Consider the following 22,019-nt stretch of genomic DNA (forward strand, 5'->3'; position numbering starts at 1 on the left):
GCAACAGACTTTGGGCTGATGTTCCCTCTGGTGTAACTCTCCTGGAATGGGTGCTCTTGTAATACAAGCTGTGTTCTGGACTTGTTTTTCAGGAAAGCTTTGACTTAGGTTTGTGTTAAGGAAAAAGAAGAACGTGACACAAATTCAGAAATAAAACTCTTTTTCAACAGGTTTAATTGAACATACATGCCTGGACCTTGAGGCTTGGGTTAAACTTCCCTGTCTGAAAGCATCAGGAAAGAGATGAGATGTTTGTTTTACATCTTAAATATTGATTTACAGTACTGGCAGAGAGTTTTCCTGTAAAACGAGTCCTTATCTCTTTTTTTTTTTTTTTTTTTTTAACCTCAGTTTAAAACCCACATGGTGAGAGAAAAAAATGCTAGTGAAGATATGTTTAATAATTTGAGACTAAAGGTTGTCCTTGAGATTTCAGTACATAATAAATATTAGACTGTCTTTTGATCCCCGGGTTTTTATTTTGTGTCAGTTATACATGAGTTAACTTGCTTTAAAAATACTTGTCTTGGGACAAGGCAGCAATGCTCTGCTAGTCAGGTTGGGGTTTACCCCCCAAAAAAAGTGTTTCAGCTGAAGTGGCACATGTATATTTTGTAAGCAAGTAGATTATCTGAAGAAAATTCTCGATTCTGAATCAGGTTTCTTTTCTAAAAAGCTAATGTCGAGTCCTAATGGTGCCTGCAAGAGCAGCCCTTTATGGGAAAATCTCCCCCAATAAACTCAGTAGCAGTTGCACAGATTTGATTAGTTTAACTTTTATCCTTCCAGCTGAGTGAAGTGTCACAGTTGACAAATAGCACAAAGAGTGAAAAGGAAATTTTATTTTAAAGATATTTCAAAATGAGCAGCTCTGGTTCTGTCAGTAATAAAGGTGGGTACGTGGGTGTAATTTGATCTTTTTTTACTCCTCCTGGTTTCTAAAGGAAGCAAGGCTTGTACAGTTGTGCTAGTCATCCTTCCCCATGCACCCATCCTCCTGAACCATAACAGCTCTGGTAACCTCTGAGTTCATTGGCTTATTTCAGGTGCATTTGATGATCAATTGGAAGTCTCAGAAATAAAAAGAGTTCCTCTAATTTTGTGAAAAGAACCACCTCAGAAGTTGCAGGCAGGTCAGGGTCCTTACAACTGTCCAGACTTGGAAAAATTTCAGCCAGTGCTTGTGCTCAGCCAGGAGGCATAAACCAGACCCTGTTAACCTGGGGTCCCCAGAACTGCGCTCTTGCTGTTGTCCTGTACGCGTAGCTCTGGCTGAGCTATTGCACACACTACTGTTGCTGCATGACCATGGGGACTCGGTGACTAGAAAGACATGGCTTGTCTCGGGAGGAAGCCTTTATAGTTTCCCCCCCCAAGTCATCTTGCTTTTGGTTTTTGGGATGCTGTGGTTTAAGACAGGTCAGGATGTTTTCTGTTGTCTCCTGCAGCATCCTTGTTTTCCTGTGATTCAACACCTACTACCCAAGTTACGGGCTTTTTTTTGTCTAATAGTAGGTGTCTCAAGCTTCTGTATATAAAGCAGAAGTTTCTAGGGTGAACCTTCTGAATGGGAATGATCGGGCTGCGAGAAACCAATGATTGCATCTGTATCCATGTCCGTAAAACAGGGTGCGTCTAGGCAGCTCCAGAAGAGTAAGTGTGGTACGGTGGTGGGAGTGAGGAAGACATTCCAGTGACCACTGGCACTGGCCTTGCCAGCATCAGCACAGTGCAGCGTGTGATTTGCAATAGGCTTAAGCTGTGAGAAGTTTGGTTTAAGTTCAGAATGATAATACAGGGGATAGACGGGCTGGCCTGTCCCTGGAGTAGAGACCCGAGTGCTGCATTTAAACTGCAGTGAACTGACTCACCATTTCGTGTCCCTTGAGTCCTTTGTGTTACTTGAGAGTATCCCCGTTTCCCTGCCCAGAGCAGAGCGTTGTAACTGGAGTTGTAACTGGAGCAGGGCTCGTGCAGATGTCTCCGCAACAAAAGGGAATGCATTCATTTCCATGTGAGGGTTAGGTGGAGCAACAGGACTCCCTGCTGCTAAGTGCTTGTCAGGCAGAAAATAGATTCTTGTGTTTAACCTTAATAAGAACTTTCTTATCTCCTATATCTCATGGTATAATTGCAAGCTGGCAAGCCTGGCTGCTTTTCTCCTGTGCAGTAGAAGCCAAGTGAAAAAGAAAGTGCTGTCTGTTTATCCATCTTGTGTAAAGACTAAGCATGTAAATGCACATGCTGTCTGTAAAAGCATGTGATAGCTGGGGTTGGTGCTTGTGGCACATGATCCTTAAGATTGCCACATCCATTTAAAGTTGAATTACTGCCTCAAACTCGGCTGTCACCTTGAGTATTTTTTTTCTTTTTACTTTTTTTAATCCAATGTATTTTATAGGCTTCTGGGAAGAACCTGAATCTAAATGATGAAAGCCAGCATGGTCTGCTCATGCAGCTTCTTAAGCTCACACATAATTGCCTGAACTTTGATTTCATTGGCACATCAACAGACGAGTCCTCAGATGATCTTTGCACTGTGCAGATCCCAACCAGTTGGAGATCAGGTAATCTTGCTGGAGGAAGAGGGCTAATCACAGCATAGCAGCTGAAAACATGGGTGACTTGCTAAAGCCCTCTCTGTACTTAACAAATAAATTTTTGCATACAATACCAGATGTAAAATCCAGCCCTTCCTTAGTGTGATTGCAAATGCAGTTCAGTTTGGGTTGCCAGTCTTGAGCTACAAAAACACTCCTCTACCCTTTCAGTCTTAACCTGCCAATTCAAGAAGTAGTAAACTCTTTGGGGGTTTTTTTTTATTTATTTTAAAATGTAAATAACAAATAACTTGGCACCTGTTCTCAACATCCTTGCTTTTCTCACCAGTCATTTTGCAGGCAGTTTCACAGATTGTGTTCTTAAAATATTTGGTCTTGGTACCGAAGTACCAGTGGGTTTACATTGTTTCTAGGAAAGGCAATTTTATAAAAAGGTAAAATCCTTTGGAGATTTTCTTATAGTGTGGTACTTCATGTGAGGAGTACGCATGTCATTGTTGATTAGCATGTGGAAGGCAGTAAATGGAGGTGTTCTCAGTAAAATGCTCTGGTTTTTTTCAGCATTCTTGGATTCTTCAACCCTTCAGTTGTTTTTTGATCTTTATCATTCCATCCCTCCTTCGTTTTCTCCTCTGGTAAGTTTAGTGTTTATTTTCCTTACGGACTCCACTACCAGGAAGTGTTTGTAGGATTCATCTGGGAGATTTACTGTCAGTTAAAATGCCCGAGGCTGACTTCTGACAGCTCCTTGACTTTGATGGCACTATAGTGACAAAGGGGAGGCTGCTCCCGCACTGCTGCTGGTAGTTTTGATGCCTCTGCAGGGTTTGGATTTGACCTAAGAGCAGCTTGTTTGCTGGAAGTCCAACCTACTTCTTTGTCCTTGCGTAGCTCCGAGTCTGCCTGCTCACTCTTTCAGCAAGCCCTTTTTGAGGGATGCAGCTTCTGTTATTTCCACTGTACTGCGAAGTTGATCCTAAAACCATACTGCGAGTAGGTAGGAAGTCTGGGAGCACAGCTGAGGAGTGTGATTTCTCCTTCCACACTTTAAAACTAGGCCACGTCCCAGCTGGATGAAACGGCCAGTAGCACAATTGAACTAAAACTTGGGTTATTTCTTTCTTGGAAAAAAAATTGCCTGCCAGGCATTTATCTATCTGATAAATATTTTTCATAATTCTACAATGACAACGTGCCCTTTGGCTAGGGAGGGAAGGGTCCTTCAGAAGTATTTTTTTCATTACGTTGAAGGGTTACTTGCTAATTCTGAATTTAGAGCTGCAAATATTCATGAGAGGGTTTAACAGTGTGAGACTTTTGTTGTTGTTGTTGTTAACTGAATAGAAATCTCAAGCAATTACGCCTTTAATTGTCCTGCCTCTTTGATCAGTAAATGTAAGAGCCAGCAAGAACGAGAGGCTTAGTGGCTGAGCAGGTAGTCCTTACACTGGTCGGAGGGAATGGGGCTTTGCCTCTGGATAAGGATTGCAGGGTGCTATCAAAGCTGACTGCCGCTGCTCTTCCAAGTCCTGCCTGTGTCTCACTACTGCAGCTGCACCTGGGAATTTACTCTGGATTTACATTTCAGAGGTTTGAGTTGAGGACAATTTAATATTTTTTTTTTCTTGCCAGTCTTCTATCTTGTGCAATATTTTTCCAAGTCTGTGTTAATTTTACCAGCTTTCCCTGCCAGTCCTAGTGTATTTTCAGTCTTCTGAGATCTGTGTTCTCCATCTAAAGAAATCCCAGCCTTTTTGGGAGCAGAGTTTGGAACACACTTTTGACTGTCAGGATGGAGATGTTCCCTTGGGCGATGTGGTTTTTATCTCCGCTGTAATTTGTTTCTACACTTTTATACAGACTACACAGAATTGCAAAGATGAAGGAGCTGTCGTGTAGCATGCAAAGGAGCAGCAGGCTTAAATGATTTGTTGTGTCATGAAAAGGAAACGTGCTGTTCATTTTATTGTTCTAATCCCTCCCTTTCTGTTTATTCCCTTTGCCCCTTTTAGGTTTTATCCTGCTTAGTGCAGATAGCCTCTGTACGCAGATCCCTCTTCAACAACGCGGAAAGAGCGAAGTTTTTATCTCATCTCGTTGATGGAGTTAAACGAATACTGGAAAACCCACAGGTGAGTATTTCGGGTGCAGTCAGTGGAACTGTGGCTCTGCTTCCCTCTGCCTCATCTTTCCTCACCAAAAATACTTCCTAACGTACGTGTCCGCTTGTGGCACTGGGGAGAAGGGTGCAACATCTTGCTGCTCTCTTCCTGTCGTTCCACCGTAAATCCGCACCTCTTGTAGCTGACTGCCATGTGTTGTCAAGTAGTGCTGTTTCTCAAATCTTCTCCTCTTTTTCTCCTCTCAGAGTTTGTCAGACCCAAACAACTACCATGAGTTCTGCCGATTGCTGGCCCGATTGAAAAGCAATTACCAGCTGGGAGAGCTGGTGAAGGTGGAGAACTACCCTGAGGTCATCCGACTCATTGCCAACTTCACCGTGACCAGCCTGCAGGTACAAAATGGTTTTATTTACCCTTGATGGGTGTTTATGCCCCTTGTCTTCTTTTGAAACAAAATTATTACCCTCTTGTCTGTTCTTTGCCCCTTAATTTGCTGTATGTTATTTTTACCAAAAAACCCTGCAGACTCTGTGACAAATCCTGCAGTGTAGCATTGATTATTTTGTGAATTCCTGCTGAATGGAACAGCAGCAGTATGTGGGGGAAGGCAGAGCTGCTGTGCCTCCAGAGTCTTTCCATGTCCTAGCAGGGGGGGAAAAAAAAACCTGTTAAATAAGGTTTATTTTTAGAATTATGTATCACTTCGCTATTGAAATGCAGTTGCAGGGATTGATAGTAATATGAATATCATTCCATTTTCCCACTTAGTTTTCCACTGGTGTATGCAGCTTGTAACTACACTGCTGCGCAGAATACGGTTTTAAAAATTATATAACTTAACGGCTTTGTTAAATTTTTATATTTATCTGGGAAACAGCTTTAAACTGTACTTTCTGTTTGGGAAGCTGTCTACAGCGCACTACAGTATGAGCTCAGCAGTAGTTTGGAACCAAAGGTTTTGACGCAGCCTAGGAACTCGGGATGATCTTTCAGTGTCTGCTGAGCGCCGCTAGGGCTCACTGAATTCAGGTGTGAACTGAAATTCATTGTGAAAATTGGCGACCAGGTCATTAAAGCTTTTAGGTGTTGCTGTATCTAGTGCTATGCCAGTCCAAATAATCTGGGTAAAGTAACCAAGATCCTAACTCGCTGGTTTTCTTTCCTTTCTCTTGGCTCCTGGTAGCACTGGGAGTTTGCGCCGAACAGCGTTCACTATCTCCTTAGCTTGTGGCAGCGGCTGGCTGCATCAGTGCCCTACGTTAAAGCCACAGAGCCTCACATGCTCGAAACATACACACCAGAAGTCACGAAAGCTTACATCACATCCAGGCTGGAATCTGTGCACATCATATTGAGGTAAAAAAAGCAGAGAGATGGCAGCGTTTCTTCTTGTCAGCACCAGAGTCTGAAGGCTCTAGTGTGTTTGTCTTCTGAGGTTTCTTTTAAAAACGGGTACGGCTGCAGGAAGTTTGGTGAGTCACCAAAGGATTTCTAAGGGAGCCTTACCTAAACGATATTCTGTCTCTTATACAAAAGAGATTGGGGGGTTTTTTCAAGCTTTTTTTTTTTTTTTTTGAGATCTCCAATGGCTGAGATTGATCCAAGTGCTCACCGACATCTTATGGGTTGAATTCATCCTACCTAACATCATACACCTGCAGCATAGTGCTTCCACTCTGAATTGCCATCATAGCAGAGAGGAATATGTATGCGAAGTGTGATTCATTTAGTTTTTAGATCTCTCCTGTGGGATGGCACAAATCATACCTAGAAGTATCTTATCTTTTTTTTTTTTTTCCTTCCTTTGAGTGTAGGAGCAGCCTACAAGACTCTTGTTGCAGTGCCTGAATTTGTGGGGGATGAATTCTACCTTGTGTGTGTTTGTATTTGATGAAAACAAATGGTCAAATCTAGAAAAACAATGCCTGTCTTAAGGAAGACTGATCGGCTTATCCCTTTCTAGGTATCTAGTGATGCAAGGGAGGAACAGCAGGTTTAGCTAGCTCTGGAGTTTGCAATAAATTCATTGTTGAGATTATTTAGAGGAAAAGGCAACTAAAACATTGAGAAAGATGGAAAGCTTTTTTATACAACAGCCAGGCAGAGACCTTGTTCTTGGCACTGCACGTTCTGTTCAAAGACCTCAATAAATGTTAAAGACGTAAGAAAAGCTTAGTCATCCCAGGTCCTGATGGCCTTTCCACCTGAACCATTACTCTTCTGCTTTATGGCCACAACAACGGTCAGATGCTTAGATCGGTCTGTGTAACTCTCCATCGTGACAAATAGTAGAGGCAGAGACTTCAGTCACTGGAATTGCTGCATGCCTGCGAAAGCATCCTCTACCTGGTAGAAATAAGTTAATGTTATGGGTTAGGCTGTCTCTACATTTGAAGTCCTCTGCTAATCTGCTTTCTCGCTGCATAGGGATGGTTTGGAGGATCCACTGGATGATACTGGCCTTGTGCAACAGCAGCTAGATCAGCTATCCACCATTGGCCGGTGCGAGTATGAGAAGACCTGCGCTCTGCTTGTGCAGCTCTTCGACCAGTCAGCCCAGTCCTACCAGGAGCTGCTGCAGAGTGCCACCGCCAGCCCCATGGACGTTGCTGTACAAGAAGGTGAGCGTCTTTGGAGAATTGTGGCCTGCAAGTTTGCAATAGGTGGCCTGTTCGCAAAAGTACCGTTTCAGAGGCCTGCATTCCTGGTGAAATCCATAGGGTGGGGAGGCAGATCTCACAAACGTTCCCTTGAGGAGGTACCTGTGTGCTGCAGAATATTTTTGGCTGTAGACAAGACACTCCCAAAGCACACAGATTGCTCTCTGAAGATATTGCTGTCCCACAGCTGACTCCCTTTTTGGGGGAAATATAGCACATCCCCTTGCCCAGTCTTTCAGGGACACGTTATGAGGATGTGACCCATCCACAGGTGGTCAGCACTGCCTGCCTCATCCCTCTTTTGTCTGAGGCAGTGTACAGCGTCGTCATCTCAACCTCCCCGCTGGCTGCGTGGCAGAAGCCTCCAGCTGGTTGTTGGTACTGAGTAATTGGGAGTGGGGTGTTCACCTGGTGCCACTGTCCACAGTGGGTGTCTGTCCGCAGTGTTGGGTGGGTTCAGCATGGAGGTTTTGCACTTGCCCAGCTGGTTGGTTTAGGAATTGCTTAACACTGGCCATAAAGGCACAGTTCCTTCCGAGTTATGCCCCCCTCTGATAACATAGCTTGCTTCCCCTTCCGTGGAGGAATTGGATGCAGCAGCACAGGTATGGAAACTGTTCCTCTTCCTTCTGAAACAGTGTTGTCTGATCTAACGTGGTGGGGGTTTTTTGTGTGTGTGGAGGTAAAACTCCCATGCGATGTTGACTTCTCCACCAGCCACATGTACTTTGAAAAAATAAACACTGCCTGCTGACATCTGCCCTTGTTTAAATACGCAGAATACAGTTTTACAAGAAAGTTGCTTTCTGCAGTGGAATAGCTTTAAATAATGAAAATCTTCCAGGCAGACCTGGCGTTGTTGTTTCTTTACTAGTAAAGTCGTGCCTGTTCTCCACCGAGTGGAAGTTTGAGTAATTTTGGTATAAATGGGCACAAAAGCAGAAAGATACTCCTTGTGAATCCTGTCTTTGTCAAAATAAAATGCAGATCTCCTCAGCTTCCTCCGTGTAATGTGTGACGTGCTTGGTTCTGATGTCCTCTGTTGGTTTCAGGGCGCCTGACGTGGCTCGTCTATATTATCGGGGCAGTGATTGGTGGTAGGGTCTCGTTCGCCAGCACGGATGAGCAGGATGCGATGGATGGCGAGTTGGTTTGTCGGTAGGGATGCTGACTGTTTTCTAGCTGCACCACTATTGAAGTCAACAAAAGAATTGCTGTTGTGAAGCTGCCACCATGTTCTTCCCCTCTTTTCGCTGAAAAGAACGGTGTGGAATTGGCCGTCCTGAAAGAAGAGATGGGTGGCACTGGCTAGAGCCAGCCAGCAGAGTTCTGCTGTGGTTTGCCTAAATTGGGAAATCTGGCTTATAAGAAAGAGAATGAGAGGGGAAGAGCATGTAAGAGGGGAATTATACTGCGCTTAAATGCATGCATTGGAGTAGCACTAAATGCATGATGGTTCTTTGCTGGGGTGGTGGGGGGAAATCTTTTTCCTAGTTAATAATCCAAAGTGAGTTTTGTCCGTAAATACGCTGTGAATATTGTAGCTCTTCTCTAGCTGTTAAAACTTTACAATGTTGTCTAACATGTGCTGGGTTTTCAGGATTGTAAATACTCTCCAGTGCAAGCTTTATCTGATGGATGTGAGAACACGTAGCTTAGAATTCATGAACCAACCTTGAGCTGCGCTGAATGCCTTCTGGTCCAGAGCCTAATCGCTCTGCTCGGAAGCTAGGGTAGGAAAAGGAGCTGAACTATGAATGTATGGAAGCTGGCCTGTTGGTGAGCCAGCAGATAACATCAGGTACTGGCTTCCCGCGTAGCTGATGAGTTACTGAAGAGGAAATGGTGAGACCCCATATATATTTCAGCTACCTTTAGTGCCAGCATAGGTGATGGATGTCCATAGAAGCCCATTTACGTTTTATCTTCTTTCCCACTCTGTGCTTTGTGGCACTTGCCAAAAAGAATATCGCTGCTTTTGCCCCGTTCTGTTGGATGTGTGTTACCCTAAAATCCCTCTGCCCCTTCCTTGCCAGCAAGGTCTGCTCGCTGCCTGTGCACAGGTCGCAGCGTTGTTTCTGCAGGGCTCATAACAAAAGCCAAACTGAAGCGGGAGTGTCACTTAGAGCCTTGCTCTTGTGAGGGGAGCAGTAGTTGCTCAGGTGGGTTTGAGAACACGATGGACCAGTCGTTAGGCGAGCGCACTAAAGCACCTGAAACTCACTTCACCAGCAAATTAAAACCTGAGGCCTTGCATCCCTCTCAGAGGGGACACGGAAGCCTTACAGTGGCCTTGCACCGGAGGGGAATGTACCCCAGTCACTGTTTTGTCACCAGTTTTGTCAGTCCTTGACCCGAAACAACAGCGCCCACAGAAAGTGAAAAATACCATTGCACTCAGCCTGGAAACACCACCGTGTGCCAGGAATCCCTCCCTCCTCCCAGGGCCCCATCAGCAAGGTGTGTTTTTTCCCACCTTTCTCCAGGGTGCTGCAGCTGATGAACCTGACGGACTCTCGCTTGGCGCAGGCAGGGAATGAGAAGCTGGAGCTTGCCATGCTGAGCTTCTTTGAGCAGTTCCGCAAGATCTATATTGGAGATCAGGTGCAGAAGTCTTCCAAGGTAATTAGCCTGCTTGGCTATGTCTCTTTGGGGATATGAAGTCCAGTAATAGCTTCCCTTTTTAAATGAAAGCAAGTGGCATTATTTGTTTTCTCTTCTTTATAGCTGAAAATACTTAAGAGACCAGTCTGCGGTGTTTTCTGGATACATGTCGCGTGTTAATTTTGCAAGCCCTGAGCTGTTTTTGAATACTGTGTTCTGTGTATGTCGGAAGGCAGCCAGTGACTGTGACAGTAGCCCTAGAACGTCAGTTTTGGTATCTGCCAGGTTTCTGCTGTGACTTCATATGAGTTCCCTTAAGCCAATATACCTGTGGAAGTGTGTGAGGTCATCACCTCGTACACCCATAAGGAGCCTGACCTTGGCACCTGTGCCTTGCTTCCCCACTCTAAAGTGGAGATCGATATCCATTCTCTTCATTACAAGGCAATTGTAGATTTGAATGCCTTGGTGCCTCTTTAAAAATGCAAAATACCCTTTTTTACACCAAAAAAACCCAGTAAAGAATGGGAATGTCATTACTCCAGAGTTAGGTTCCATTCCTTTCCAGTAACCTATGACCTTCCTTCCCCACCCCAGAGACTTCAGAGCAATGATGTGGCAAAAAACTCAAAGAGTTCCAAACAAATACACTAAGATACTGTGTGAAGCAGCACAGTAGTTATGTCCCCTTTCCCTAGGAAAGGCAGGTTCTCCAGCTTCTGTGTACAGTACCTGAACCTGCTCTGATTAGTGGAAAGAGGTAGCAGTGATTAGGGCAAGTATTGGTCTGGATCAGATCAGTCAAACAACACACAGAGATCTAGGAAAGCCCAGAGCACACACCCTCCTAGGCCCATGTGCCACACGGGGAGAACAAGTCAAAAACAAAGTCTTTGATCATTACTTGTTTTCTTGACAGCTTTTAAATTGGTGTTATTTTTTTCCCCTCCAGCTGTACCGCCGTCTCTCAGAGGTCCTGGGTTTGAATGATGAGACCATGGTCCTGAGCGTCTTCATAGGAAAAATGTAAGTGTTTCTGCTTGCAGGCATCAGAGATTCCAGGGTTTATTTGAAGGTATAACCAGGAAAACTGGAGCATGAGGGAGTGTTGTTCAGTCTAAAACTAGTAACATCTGGCTACTCAAGAGAATTACAGGCTTTTATCAGGGCTTAAGTCACGCGCAATATCCAGGATTGATTTATCCACCGTGGAGACACAAAAATAAGCCGTACACCAAGATAATGGATTCTCTTTCCAGTGCCTGCTTAGTAAAACCAAAGTCAGAGAAGGGGACAGCCTCGAGCACTCATGCCCTATCACTTGACTATTGGCAATCACCAGCCACGAAAGCTCTGTGGGGAGGGGACTCCTTCAAAGGTTTTCTTTGCAAATTGTGCTGTTCAGTACCAGGGTAGCGCAAGTCCTTTTCTTAAAATTCTTCCACTCCGGTAGGCACCCTATTCGGCCTGTTCCTGGGCAGCTCTCCTCTGGACCAAACCTGTCGACTGGCTTTTTGTCATGTCCTTGGCAGCTTCTGTTAGCATTTTGAACCAATTCAGTAGCTCCAGCGCTGACGCCCAGTGCCGTGCGCCTGGTGCTGTGCAGCCGCTAGCTCCCCTTCAAATTCTTTAGCATCGCCCCCATCTTTACGTGCATGGGGCCTTGCCTACCCTCGTGCGCCCCAGCTGCGCATCATCCCCAAGGGGTGAAATGGCTCTCCTGGAAGAAGCAAGGGCTACTAGAATTCTGCAGCTGACAGTGGATGGTGCAGGTGCAGAATTGCATACGTCTGCATGTAGTCACTGCCGCAGAATTCTCTTACCCTTGCTGCAGAAACCAGCCCTGGAGTGCCACAGAATTCCAAGGGCCTGGGTATGGGCCAGTGTAGCTTGGGACCCAAGTAGTGAAGATTATCTGAAGGATAATTTTCTAGTCAACCAAATGTAAGTACAGTAATTTTATACCAATATTTTGTGGCTTGTGATGTCTGTGGTTTCGGTGGAGGGTGGAGCTGATGATGTTTGGGTGACTTTTGAACTGAAAGAATCCGCCGCACAGCAAAGGGGAAGCCGAGCAAACCCCTCTGATCCTTCCTTGTTGTGCTCTTCCCTAGCATCACCAACCTGAAGTACTGGGGTCGATGCGAGCCTATCACCTCCAAGACGCTGCAGCTGCTCAATGACCTCTCCATTGGATATCCTTTTCGGAAGAGCTGTTGGGTGCGCAGGACGCTTAAGCCGATGGGGGAAGAGTGACCCAGATGCTCGGCTGGAATGGGAGCACTCTGCATGTAACAGATTCCTGAACTGCTTCATCATTTGAGTAGTGAGAAGAAAGAGAGCGCGAGTGCTTGGTCAACGTCTTACCTAGCTGTTGAATTGCAGTGGATGGCTATAATGGTGTTTTATTCTCGCTTTGTAATAGCTTTGTAGCTTGCTGTCTGCAGTTAATTTGTTTACAGTCTATCTTAGGGCCTTCTATTTGTTCTTCCTGACAGAGTAAATAAAAATGGTCACTGCGGGTCTCTACAGGAGACTTCTATACAACTTGATTGCTCTTGCAACAAGTGGAAGAGAGGCTAGAACATACGGAATAATACAGACCTAAGTCCCCTTCCAGTTTTGCCCTGGAAAATGCTTTGCAAGCACTGTAAGGAGTTTTCTGCTGACTCTGCTGCTTCCTTAACACCCCCTTTACATACAGTAGTGTTAGAAAGCTGGTGAAACTGAGCGCCGTACAGTTCATGCTGAACAATCACACGGTAAGTCCTTTCACCTTCTGCTTCTTGTCTCACAGCAGACTCCTCCATCTGCCTTTGTGCAGTTGAGATAATCCCCTGATTTTAACACCTGGGCACACTTTTGAAGTTACCTGTCTCCCAGATGCTTCCATTGTACTAGATGAGCTTCTAGAAAACGTGAACTGTGTTCCATCTCTCTTTATTTGAAGCCTGCCCTTCAGTTTTGAGGGGCTGTAATTACGTGGTACCTTTCATCCCCAGAGGGTTAATGCGAGGGTCTCTTTATTCCACTGAAAGACAGCCATCTCCAGAGCAAAATGCAGGAGACCGCTGATACTGCTGCGCGTGCTGGTGGACAGCAGTGAGCGTTGTTTATGCAATATCAAGCAAAATATCACAGCATTTCAGTGCCCCCAGCTTTTGTTCTAAAAAGACTGATTTGGAAGAAGTGCCATCGCTTGCAGTGACCAGGAGAGCAGCCTTCTTCCTTGGTCACTACCACTATGGTCCTCCCTGGGCGGATCTGGGATGCTAACTTGAAATCAAAAATGTTAGAACGAGCAGCTAGAAGCCAGCAGCAAAGTATCAGATTTCTGACTTGCCTCTGGGAGCATGGAGTCATTTGATGCTCCGATGCTGGAGCAATAGGACTCCCAGCAGCACGTCCAGAAGGTTTGCATCAACTGGTTGAACGAGGCGCTGTATTCCTCGAGCTAGGGGATGTTTTGCAGGCAGTCCTATATCCTGTGTTTGGCCCAGAAGCTGCACCCGAGCTGCGTCGTCTGGGGCTGCTGTTTCCGTGGAAAATGCAGGCAGGGTCACTGGGGATCTGTCTGCAGAGGGCTGGTTTTCAGCAACCTTAGTGGCTGAAGGATCCCCAGGAGTAAGGGTGGCAGATTGCTGCTTTGCTCTGGAGGCAAAGCAAGACTTCCTTGTTCATCTGGTCCTGGGGAATTCCAAGATGAAAGGTATCCTTGCCGGTGGATAGGATGCTGTTCTGGGGCGTGCAGGCGCGGTTCCTGTTGCCCTCTGGTGGCTTGCTCTCGGAGATGGCTGGCAGCTGCAGAGTGGTTAGCAAAACAGCAGAACAGCGGCGCTCGCTGCTTCTCACCCTTGCACAGGCTGAGAATTCGATGGGGGAACGCCAGAGATCCTCAGCCCTCGATACAGCAGCCCGTTCAAGGTGGTCGTTCCCCTTTAACCTGTCTTTTCTTTTCCATTTGCAGAGCGAGCACTTTTCCTTCCTGGGCATTAACAATCAGTCCAACCTGACTGACATGAGATGTCGGACTACGTTCTACACTGCACTTGGACGTCTTCTCATGGTGGATTTAGGTATTAGGGTCTTCTCCTGGGAGAAGGGTCTTAGGTCTAGGGTCTTCTGTGGTTTGGAGGCTAGGATCTGCAGGATGGCAGGCTCAGCTGTTTAGGGAGCTGTAAGCTCCCCCAGGAAAGGATGGTGGAATGGGAAAAGCCAAATGGGATAAGAAAAAGATGGAGAAAGAAGCTCCAGAGTAGTGGGTTTAGTGCTCTGTTGCTGAGTACAAGTAGTTCACAAGTGCATGCCACCAATGCTGGCGCTAAATTTTTCTTTTGTAATATTCCAAAAGTGTTCTTGATGTGGCAGAGTTTGTTCTAAGCCTTACCTGTAAGTTAGGTATCGGCAACGATAGATGACCTGTCTGGAAACCTGTGGTCTCACTGCCTCTGGCTCCATGGGTGAGCCACGTCTGCACGTCTAGCACAGGCAGAACAGCAGGACACAAGGATGTGCCGTCTATTTCCTCCTGATTTCTTCATTTTTCTTTCAGGGGAAGATGAGGATCAGTATGAGCAGTTCATGCTTCCCCTCACAGCTGCCTTTGAGACTGTGGCACAGATGTTCAGCACAAATACTTTCAATGAGCAAGAGGCAAAAGTAAGTTGGGCAGGACGTTCCCTGTTATCCATGCTCTCCTTCCTCTTTCCCTTAGGGGCTTTAGACAGACAGGAGAGAACAAGTAACTCTTGCAGAGTGAGAGCCGTTCTCCCCTCTGAGTGAGACAGCTAGGTGCTGGAGTGATGGGTGCTTTCCTTTCAGTCCACGGGGAAGCCGTGGTGCGCCCTGGACCCCTTGGGGTCTAGGTGTAGCTCATAACTGAAGCAGGAAGGCTCGTGTGCCGGCTTTCCTTCTTGTGGGAATGTAATACCCCAGTACTGCCACTGCGCTGGCTCTAATTCAAGAGGGCTTCTGGCCCTGAAGCTCTCTAACCTGGGACTGGCATCCAGCACAGAAAGGCTGTGTTGCTTTTGGGGTGGGAGGAAAGGAACTGGCTCTGGGCTGATGGAGCCGGGGAGGGAGAGATCCATAAGTGTGTTATGTTTTAACATCTCTTTTCTTTTGCAATACAGAGAACTTTGGTTGGTTTGGTGAGAGACTTGAGGGGAATAGCCTTTGCCTTCAACGCCAAGACCAGCTTCATGATGCTGTTTGAGTGGATGTATCCTTCTGTTGCCCTAAACTTGACTCATCCTGTCTGTCAGAGGGGAAAACTCTGGCTGACTGCATGCAGGCGTCGTAGTTTCCCTGCTAAATCCTGACTGGGGTTTCTCTTCGCTATTATAGTACTCAGTGTCCTGTCTCTAAGCCCTAAAATAGATTTGACTTGGCCTGTCTGCAACCAGGTCAACCTAGAAATCTGCTCAAGGCTGAACTGTTGGGGTTTTTTCCGAGTGACCTAAAGAGATCTGACCTGTAAAGCACAAAGGCTTTGAATGGGATGCATGCATCTCAGCAGCAACAAAAGCTTTTCCTCTTGCTCACTAAAGCCAGCGGCAGTTGGTATCTTTGTCCTCTTGGTGAGAGCATAGCTGCTTAAAGAGCACAGTATCTGGGCTGCAGATTTCTCTTTGGCCGGTGAAGGTCAGCTGTCTGTCGCACTGACAGATCTTTCTGTCTTCATTCAAAACCTTTTTTGGTTTTGTCCTAGTGTAAGTGTGTATGCAAACTCCTTCAATGGACTGAATATTTATTTTCTAATTTATGCTTTTTTTCCCGTGCTAAAGCAGACCCCAGCAAGCAGCATCTCTGTTTAACCTTGTTAAGTAAGCTGCTTTGCAAGGCTTGGGTGCAGCACACAAAACATGCCTTTTTGGTAGAAGTTGTGACCTTTTTAGTTCATGCAAAGCAACAAAGTTCCTTAGCTTTCACTTTACAGCTACCCATCCTACATGCCAATCCTACAGCGGGCGATTGAACTCTGGTACCATGACCCAGCCTGCACTACACCTGTCCTCAAACTGATGGCTGAGTTGGTACACAATAGGTATGAACCCCCAGCGTCTGAAAGCTGGCAGGGATTTGTGTCTGTCTGCTGCTTCAGTCTTTGTGTGGGTGTTGGTGCCCGGTTCTGTTTTCTCTATTTCAATCTATTTATGCTATAAAGGCTGCCAAGGGGACAGGGGTGAAACTGGCATTGTTTCAGTAGGGAAGAAGATCTAACAGTTCAGATACCAGTCGTGTCGTGACTCGGACCAAGAGACACAATCAATAAGCACTGAATTTATTCAGCCTCTGCTTCCAAGGACAACACTATAAGATGGAGGCAGGCAGCTCACGTTAATTTTTAAAATCTGTATTTAAAGTGAGTGTTGTTCTATCTGGCAGCCAGATGACCACATTTGCTTTTAGAGCATCAGCTCTTTTTGCCAGCAGAGAGGTACCTCTGACGCTATTCAGATAATTCAGAAGCTGTCTAATCTGGCAGTGGAAGGTTGCCAAGACGTTGCTCTGGCCCGCAGCCAGCTGAACACAACCCTATAGGAAGGCTCTGTTGTTGCAGCCGAGTGGAAGGGACACAAGGTTCAGGCGCAGTCATTTGTGAGTTCTTGAGAATCCGTACTGTCAGACTGTTCGCCGCGAGCGAGCGGCATCTTTGCAGTAGGACAATCCTTACTGGAATACGTCCACTCATTTATTTCAGAGGTGAACTGGACAACTCGCTGCGCTTCAATTGTAAGATCTGTTCACTGTAGGGGAAAAAATGCCAAGTTCTGAATTCTTGGTCGTGTTATGAATAGGAGCTAGTCAGCCTGCCCTACAATGCCGCTTCCAAGATGTTCGCTGTGTTTGTGTACAGTAGCCTAGTGACTATTGCCAAGACAGGATTTCCAGCCTTGCTCTTGTAATATTCCTAACATCTGTGAAATATAGGCCCTTTCTTCTGCCACAGCAGAGCTTCCCTGTCCCGAAGTGGCTGTGCCTTGTCTGGCTTTGATAATGAACAGCAGTATTTCCTACCAGACCGGGGCATTTTGTTGATCTCTGGGGGAGCAGCCCTGGGGGGAGGGTGCCCCAGTAGACAGCAGCACATGGAGGTGCTGGAGCGTTAGCTTTGTTTTAACTCCCAGGTGTGTCTGAGCTCCAGTTTATTCCCTGTCTTTCCATTAGATCCCAACGGCTGCAGTTTGATGTGTCCTCACCGAATGGCATTCTGCTCTTCCGAGAAACAAGTAAAATGATAACTACGTATGGTGAGTATCCCGCAGGTGGGGTCCGGGCAGCCTTGGTCTGCCCTTGACTCCTCCACTCGCATGGGGAGTGAGGGCTGGGCTACTTGCCAGCTCAGAGAGCGAGCCCGGGCTGGGAGGCAGTGCCAGATTGCTTGCTGAATGCCTGCTTAGATACGGGGAGATGCTTCTGCTTGAAGAGCTGGGTAGGCAGGCAAGCAGAAGGGGTAGGGCGTTTGCCGTGCAGACAAGGAAGGAAATGACAGCAACGATCAGGAGCCCAGCTGAGCCCCTTAGCAAGGTGACATGGGCAAACCTGTGACACAAATGGAGAGCCATCCTGTCCTTCTGCTGTCCAGTTCCCGCAGCGAAATGACAGGCAGTTGTGTTCTCCCGTGGTTCCTAGATGAGCCACACTTCTAAGCATGTAATAAATTCCTTAACCTTTGGCCGGGGAATAAGTTCTTTGGTGCTCGGAGCTGACTTCTCAGCCACTCCTTATGCCTCTACTTTTGTTTTTCCTGCACCCTGGGGGGAAAAAGGGGTTTGAATGTGGTTGCTGAAATCCTGAGTCCGCTTCTGTGCTCGTGCAGGAAATCGTATCCTAACGCTTGGGGAGGTCCCGAAGGATCAAGTCTATGCCTTGAAGCTCAAGGGGATTTCCATCTGCTTCTCTATGCTGAAGGCTGCACTGAGCGGGAGCTACGTCAACTTTGGGGTCTTCCGTCTGTACGGGGATGATGCACTGGACAATGCCTTGCAGACTTTCATCAAGCTTCTGCTTTCCATCCCTCACAGTGACCTTCTGGTAAGCTGACACCTGTGATTAGCAGCGTAAACACATGGCTAGGGAGGACAGGGTTGGAAGATTATACAGTAAAGGAATACTTTAATCACAGAGACGAGTGAACTCGTGCCACTTCCTGGAAGCCCGGCTATAGGCACAGGCCAGCAGGATATTACAGCTCCTGGAATGTGCAGCAGCAGGTCCTGCGTGTGAAGGCTGTAACCCCACCACCCAAGGGCCCCGCTGGCCTACCCGGCTGCTCGGCTTTCCAGTGGGGTACACTCCAAGCCTCAGCAGAGCAATTACCAAAATAATTCCTCCTCTATCTGAAAAACACTTCCTGCAAGTGAAGGATTGTTCTTCCCTGTCTTGCCTGTGGGCAGAGATCTGAATGCATCAGCAATTACAGTGCAACCTGCTTGCTGAAGACATCCACCTACAGAGTCTTGCTCCGATCCAGACCTCGTATACAGGAATCTATTTTGCGGCAGAGCTTTGAGACCCTAGCAGCACAGTCCTGCTTGGCAAAATATCGAGGGAGAGGGCAGCGTACATTCCTCCTAAGTCTTACCTGTCTTATTACCATAGCAGGATCTGAAAGAAGTCGTTGCCCTCTCTGGGACTGCATTCAGCACGTTCTTGATTTACGATACCAGTGGCCAGACAATTGCTTTTGAGACTGGCAGCTCTTGAGATGGGGCCACTTTGCAGGATTCCCACCAGAGTCGTCCCCCCCAAGTCTGGGGGCTGGCGGGGCGGGCTGTGGCACTGCCTGCAGTGCAGGCTGCTGAGCCCAGCATCGCGTGTGCTGATTTTTATGTGATCTGGCACTCTGCACAGACACCTGGAGAGCCAGCCCTATCTCTGCATCTCCAGCGTTGGCATTAGTCAGCTAACACTCCCCATTTAGAACAGGGTGAAGCAGTGGGGAAAGATGTTTTGATGTAGCAGTGCTGGGAACCTGCTGGACCATTGTTGCTGGAGCCTGTTCGGAAGGCTTTCGGTGCGGAAGAAGGGTGGAAAATATGTTGGCCCATAAGTTATGCTGTGAGAGAGGTTGGTTTGTTCCCTTTCCAGGAGATTCAGTAAGCAGTTTTCAGGTGATTAATGAATGGGTTGGGTCTAGCAGAAAGCCTTAACCGATGGTTCCAGGCTAGCCATGAGGCCTTAAAAGTCTTTCTCTCTTCCTTTCTCTGCAGGATTATCCCAAACTCAGCCAGTCATACTATTCCTTGCTGGAAGTTCTTACCCAGGACCACATGAATTTTATAGCCAGTCTGGAGCCTCATGTAATCATGTATATTCTCTCTTCCATTTCAGAAGGCCTCACTGCACTAGGTAACTACTTCTGCTCTCTGTTGTGCTCTTAGGGCTTTGATTTGGAAGCAGGGAAGGATTTTGGTTGCTTTGAATGCATTAGTATTTCAGGCGAACAGGTAAGATGTCCCTTGGGAATGGGTGGAGGAGTTTCACCTCTGTTGAAGTGGAACATTAGAGGCAGTGAATATATCAGCGAGGAAATCGCTGACCTGTTCAGGGTTAGGTGGTTCTTGCTTGCAAAGTCCCTGTGAGGACCCAGATAAATGGGGGTGTTTCCCTGGGAGCCTGAAGCAAGGGAAACGCTGGCGGTACCCCAATATCTCCCCCTTCCCTGTTCTTGCAGACACCATGGTTTGCACAGGCTGCTGCTCCTGTTTGGACCACATTGTCACCTATCTCTTCAAGCAACTGTCTCGCAGCACCAAGAAGAGGACCACACCTCTGACCCAGGAGAGCGACCGGTTCCTGCACATTATGCAGCAGCACCCAGAGATGATTCAGCAGGTAAAGATCAAAGATGTAGGACATTGTTGTGGCAAACTCCCTGATAAGCCCTGAATTTTCTTACCGTGATGTAATATGGGGGCTGCATGCTCGCTGCTCTAGAGCCTCAGGCTTTTCTGGAGCAAAAAAGATTTTTTTACTAGTATCGCATTTTTTTCCTACACATTCATCATACGGCAGGTCTGATTCAAAGCTGAGCTTCAGGGCCATCGTTCTCCCTCTGCAAGGAACACTGCTTTTGCATTTCAGATATGAAAGGAAGTAGCCAAAAAAAGAGATTTTTCTGTCTTTTTGGTTTGGTGTTTTTTTTTTAAAGAAAGAAAAAAAGAGAAACGCGGTTAGGGGAAGTGTTGGCAGTTCATAAAATGAAGCCAGGAAACATACCTTCAACCAGAAAGCATGTGTTTTTCTGCTGCCTTAAAAAAAAAAAAAAAAAAAAAAAAAAAAAAAACAACCAAATAAATCAGGGTTTGTTTAAATCCCTGGAACAGCTCGGTGGCACAAGTGTGCTCGCAGCAGAGCAGGCACCGTGGGGTCCCCACGCTTCACAAGGCTCTGCGCAGAATTCAGCAGCCGGGAACTCTGCTGTGGTGCTGGTGTCGGGACCCACGTGGAAGTCGGGTTTGCAGCCTGCTGGAGCACGTGCCGCCTTGGCACCGGCCGCGCCCGCCTGCGGAACGGCTTCCGCAGCGTGAATTTGATAAGGGAGTTTTACATGCTGGTAGCACATCTGCCATCCGCCTCCGTCTGCAACACCTCCAACAGACACGGAGCTTGCTGGGATTTGTCTTCTCTCTGGGTCAGGAGCGTGTGCGATGGCAGAGGATCAATAGCAAGCCGAGGCATTTTCCTTGCTTAGCTCAGCACATACCTACACGTACCGCGTAGTTCCAGTCCCTCTTGTCACTCAGTGACAGATGATTCTGCTCACGGAGGTGTTGATGCTCCAGAGGGCCCTGTGTTGGGATCTGGGTATCCAAACCTGAGAGCAGAACGTTGCTGTATGCCTCTTGGCTGGCCGCGCTGCTTTGAGCAGCAGTGCTCGGTGCGTTTTTGATGGTGTTAGCCAACTTCACTCGCTGGTACTTGTCAAAGTGTCAGCATGACTCCCACGTGAAAGCAGGGAATATTGTTCCAGCCTTGCTGGTAGCTCAGATGCAAAGCAGGCTTTTTTGGGGGCTGGGAGCTGTGTTTTCTGAGGGTATAAAAAGACAAGCCGCACCTTCCAACCCAGCTAAGTTAGATACTGGCTATAGCCAAAGGAGGCTGTGGAAGGTAGGGCAGACGCCCCTGCTGTGGCCTTGGAGGCAGCTCCCCAGGGCACCAGAGCGTGTGCTCTCTGCATTTAAGCACTCTCTGTTACCTCGTTTAAGTAAGGGTGAGACAATCTTCCCCTGGCTGCCTTGGGGCAGGAAGGAATGTGTCAGGAATAAATACCCAGACAGCTCCCGGCACCTCCTCCATGTGCCAGCAGCTCTCCACCCGTTCAGGAGGGCTCCGGGTCCTCCTCTCGTCCCGTGACGAGCTCTGTAGCACTGAAGGTCCATAACTGGAGCATCAAAGGTGAATCGTTGCTCCTGAGCCTCCACAGTGCCGTGGTGTGGAGAGAGCTGGGGTGGAAGTGCTGGTTTTAAACCGCTTTCCCTCTTCCAGATGCTGTCAACAGTGTTGAACATCATCATCTTTGAGGACTGCAGGAACCAGTGGTCAATGTCTCGGCCCCTGCTCGGCTTGATACTGCTTAATGAAAAGGTAAACGTCCCACCCTCCCGCCGCAGCTGGAGGAGCTCGAGGGTTTGGGTGATGCAGAAGGGAGTGGAACGGTGTCAGAAAGGGTGGTTGGGAAGTCAGGACTTGGAGAGATTGTGTGTCGAGGGGTGTCCAGCCCTCGCCTGCAGCAGCCGTGGCGCCAAGGGACCCTATTAACTGTCACTCGTAAGGGCACTAGAAGTCACCTGAAGAGCTGTAACGCGTTTCTTTCCTCTTCCCAAGAGCCTGTCATGCGTGCTGCGTGCTGCGTCCCAGCGCCAAGGCAGCTGTTCATCTGAAAATTAACCCCTTGTCTTGTCTTCCCCAGTATTTCTCTGACTTGAGGAACAGTATAGTGAACAGCCAGCCTCCGGAGAAACAGCAGGCAATGCACCTCTGCTTCGAGAACCTCATGGAAGGCATCGAGCGCAACCTCCTAACCAAGAACAGGGACAGGTCAGTGTGGGGCTGAGCCTGCCCCG

General features: G+C 47.3%; 1 protein-coding gene across 4 annotated transcripts in view; it reads left to right on the plus strand.

Annotated features, from left to right (window-relative positions):
* The window catches only part of XPO7 (exportin 7), a 49,655-nt gene that overhangs the window by 25,488 nt on the left and 2,148 nt on the right, over window positions 1–22,019 (plus strand). For all 4 annotated transcript variants that reach the window (XM_055820140.1, XM_055820141.1, XM_055820139.1 and 1 more), the window contains exons 7-27: window positions 2,402–2,567; window positions 3,123–3,196; window positions 4,574–4,693; window positions 4,930–5,076; window positions 5,868–6,040; window positions 7,112–7,305; window positions 8,397–8,502; window positions 9,831–9,966; window positions 10,901–10,974; window positions 12,063–12,143; window positions 12,647–12,710; window positions 13,916–14,024; window positions 14,501–14,607; window positions 15,081–15,169; window positions 15,887–15,994; window positions 17,119–17,201; window positions 17,771–17,985; window positions 19,164–19,302; window positions 19,628–19,788; window positions 21,442–21,540; window positions 21,866–21,993. In XM_055820140.1, coding sequence (XP_055676115.1) covers window positions 2,402–2,567; window positions 3,123–3,196; window positions 4,574–4,693; window positions 4,930–5,076; window positions 5,868–6,040; window positions 7,112–7,305; window positions 8,397–8,502; window positions 9,831–9,966; window positions 10,901–10,974; window positions 12,063–12,143; window positions 12,647–12,710; window positions 13,916–14,024; window positions 14,501–14,607; window positions 15,081–15,169; window positions 15,887–15,994; window positions 17,119–17,201; window positions 17,771–17,985; window positions 19,164–19,302; window positions 19,628–19,788; window positions 21,442–21,540; window positions 21,866–21,993 — 2,573 coding nt within the window. The remainder of the gene's footprint in view (window positions 1–2,401; window positions 2,568–3,122; window positions 3,197–4,573; window positions 4,694–4,929; window positions 5,077–5,867; window positions 6,041–7,111; window positions 7,306–8,396; window positions 8,503–9,830; window positions 9,967–10,900; window positions 10,975–12,062; window positions 12,144–12,646; window positions 12,711–13,915; window positions 14,025–14,500; window positions 14,608–15,080; window positions 15,170–15,886; window positions 15,995–17,118; window positions 17,202–17,770; window positions 17,986–19,163; window positions 19,303–19,627; window positions 19,789–21,441; window positions 21,541–21,865; window positions 21,994–22,019) is intronic.

This window comes from Falco peregrinus, chromosome 17 (genome assembly GCF_023634155.1).
Source record: "Falco peregrinus isolate bFalPer1 chromosome 17, bFalPer1.pri, whole genome shotgun sequence".
Lineage (NCBI taxonomy): Eukaryota > Metazoa > Chordata > Aves > Falconiformes > Falconidae > Falco > Falco peregrinus.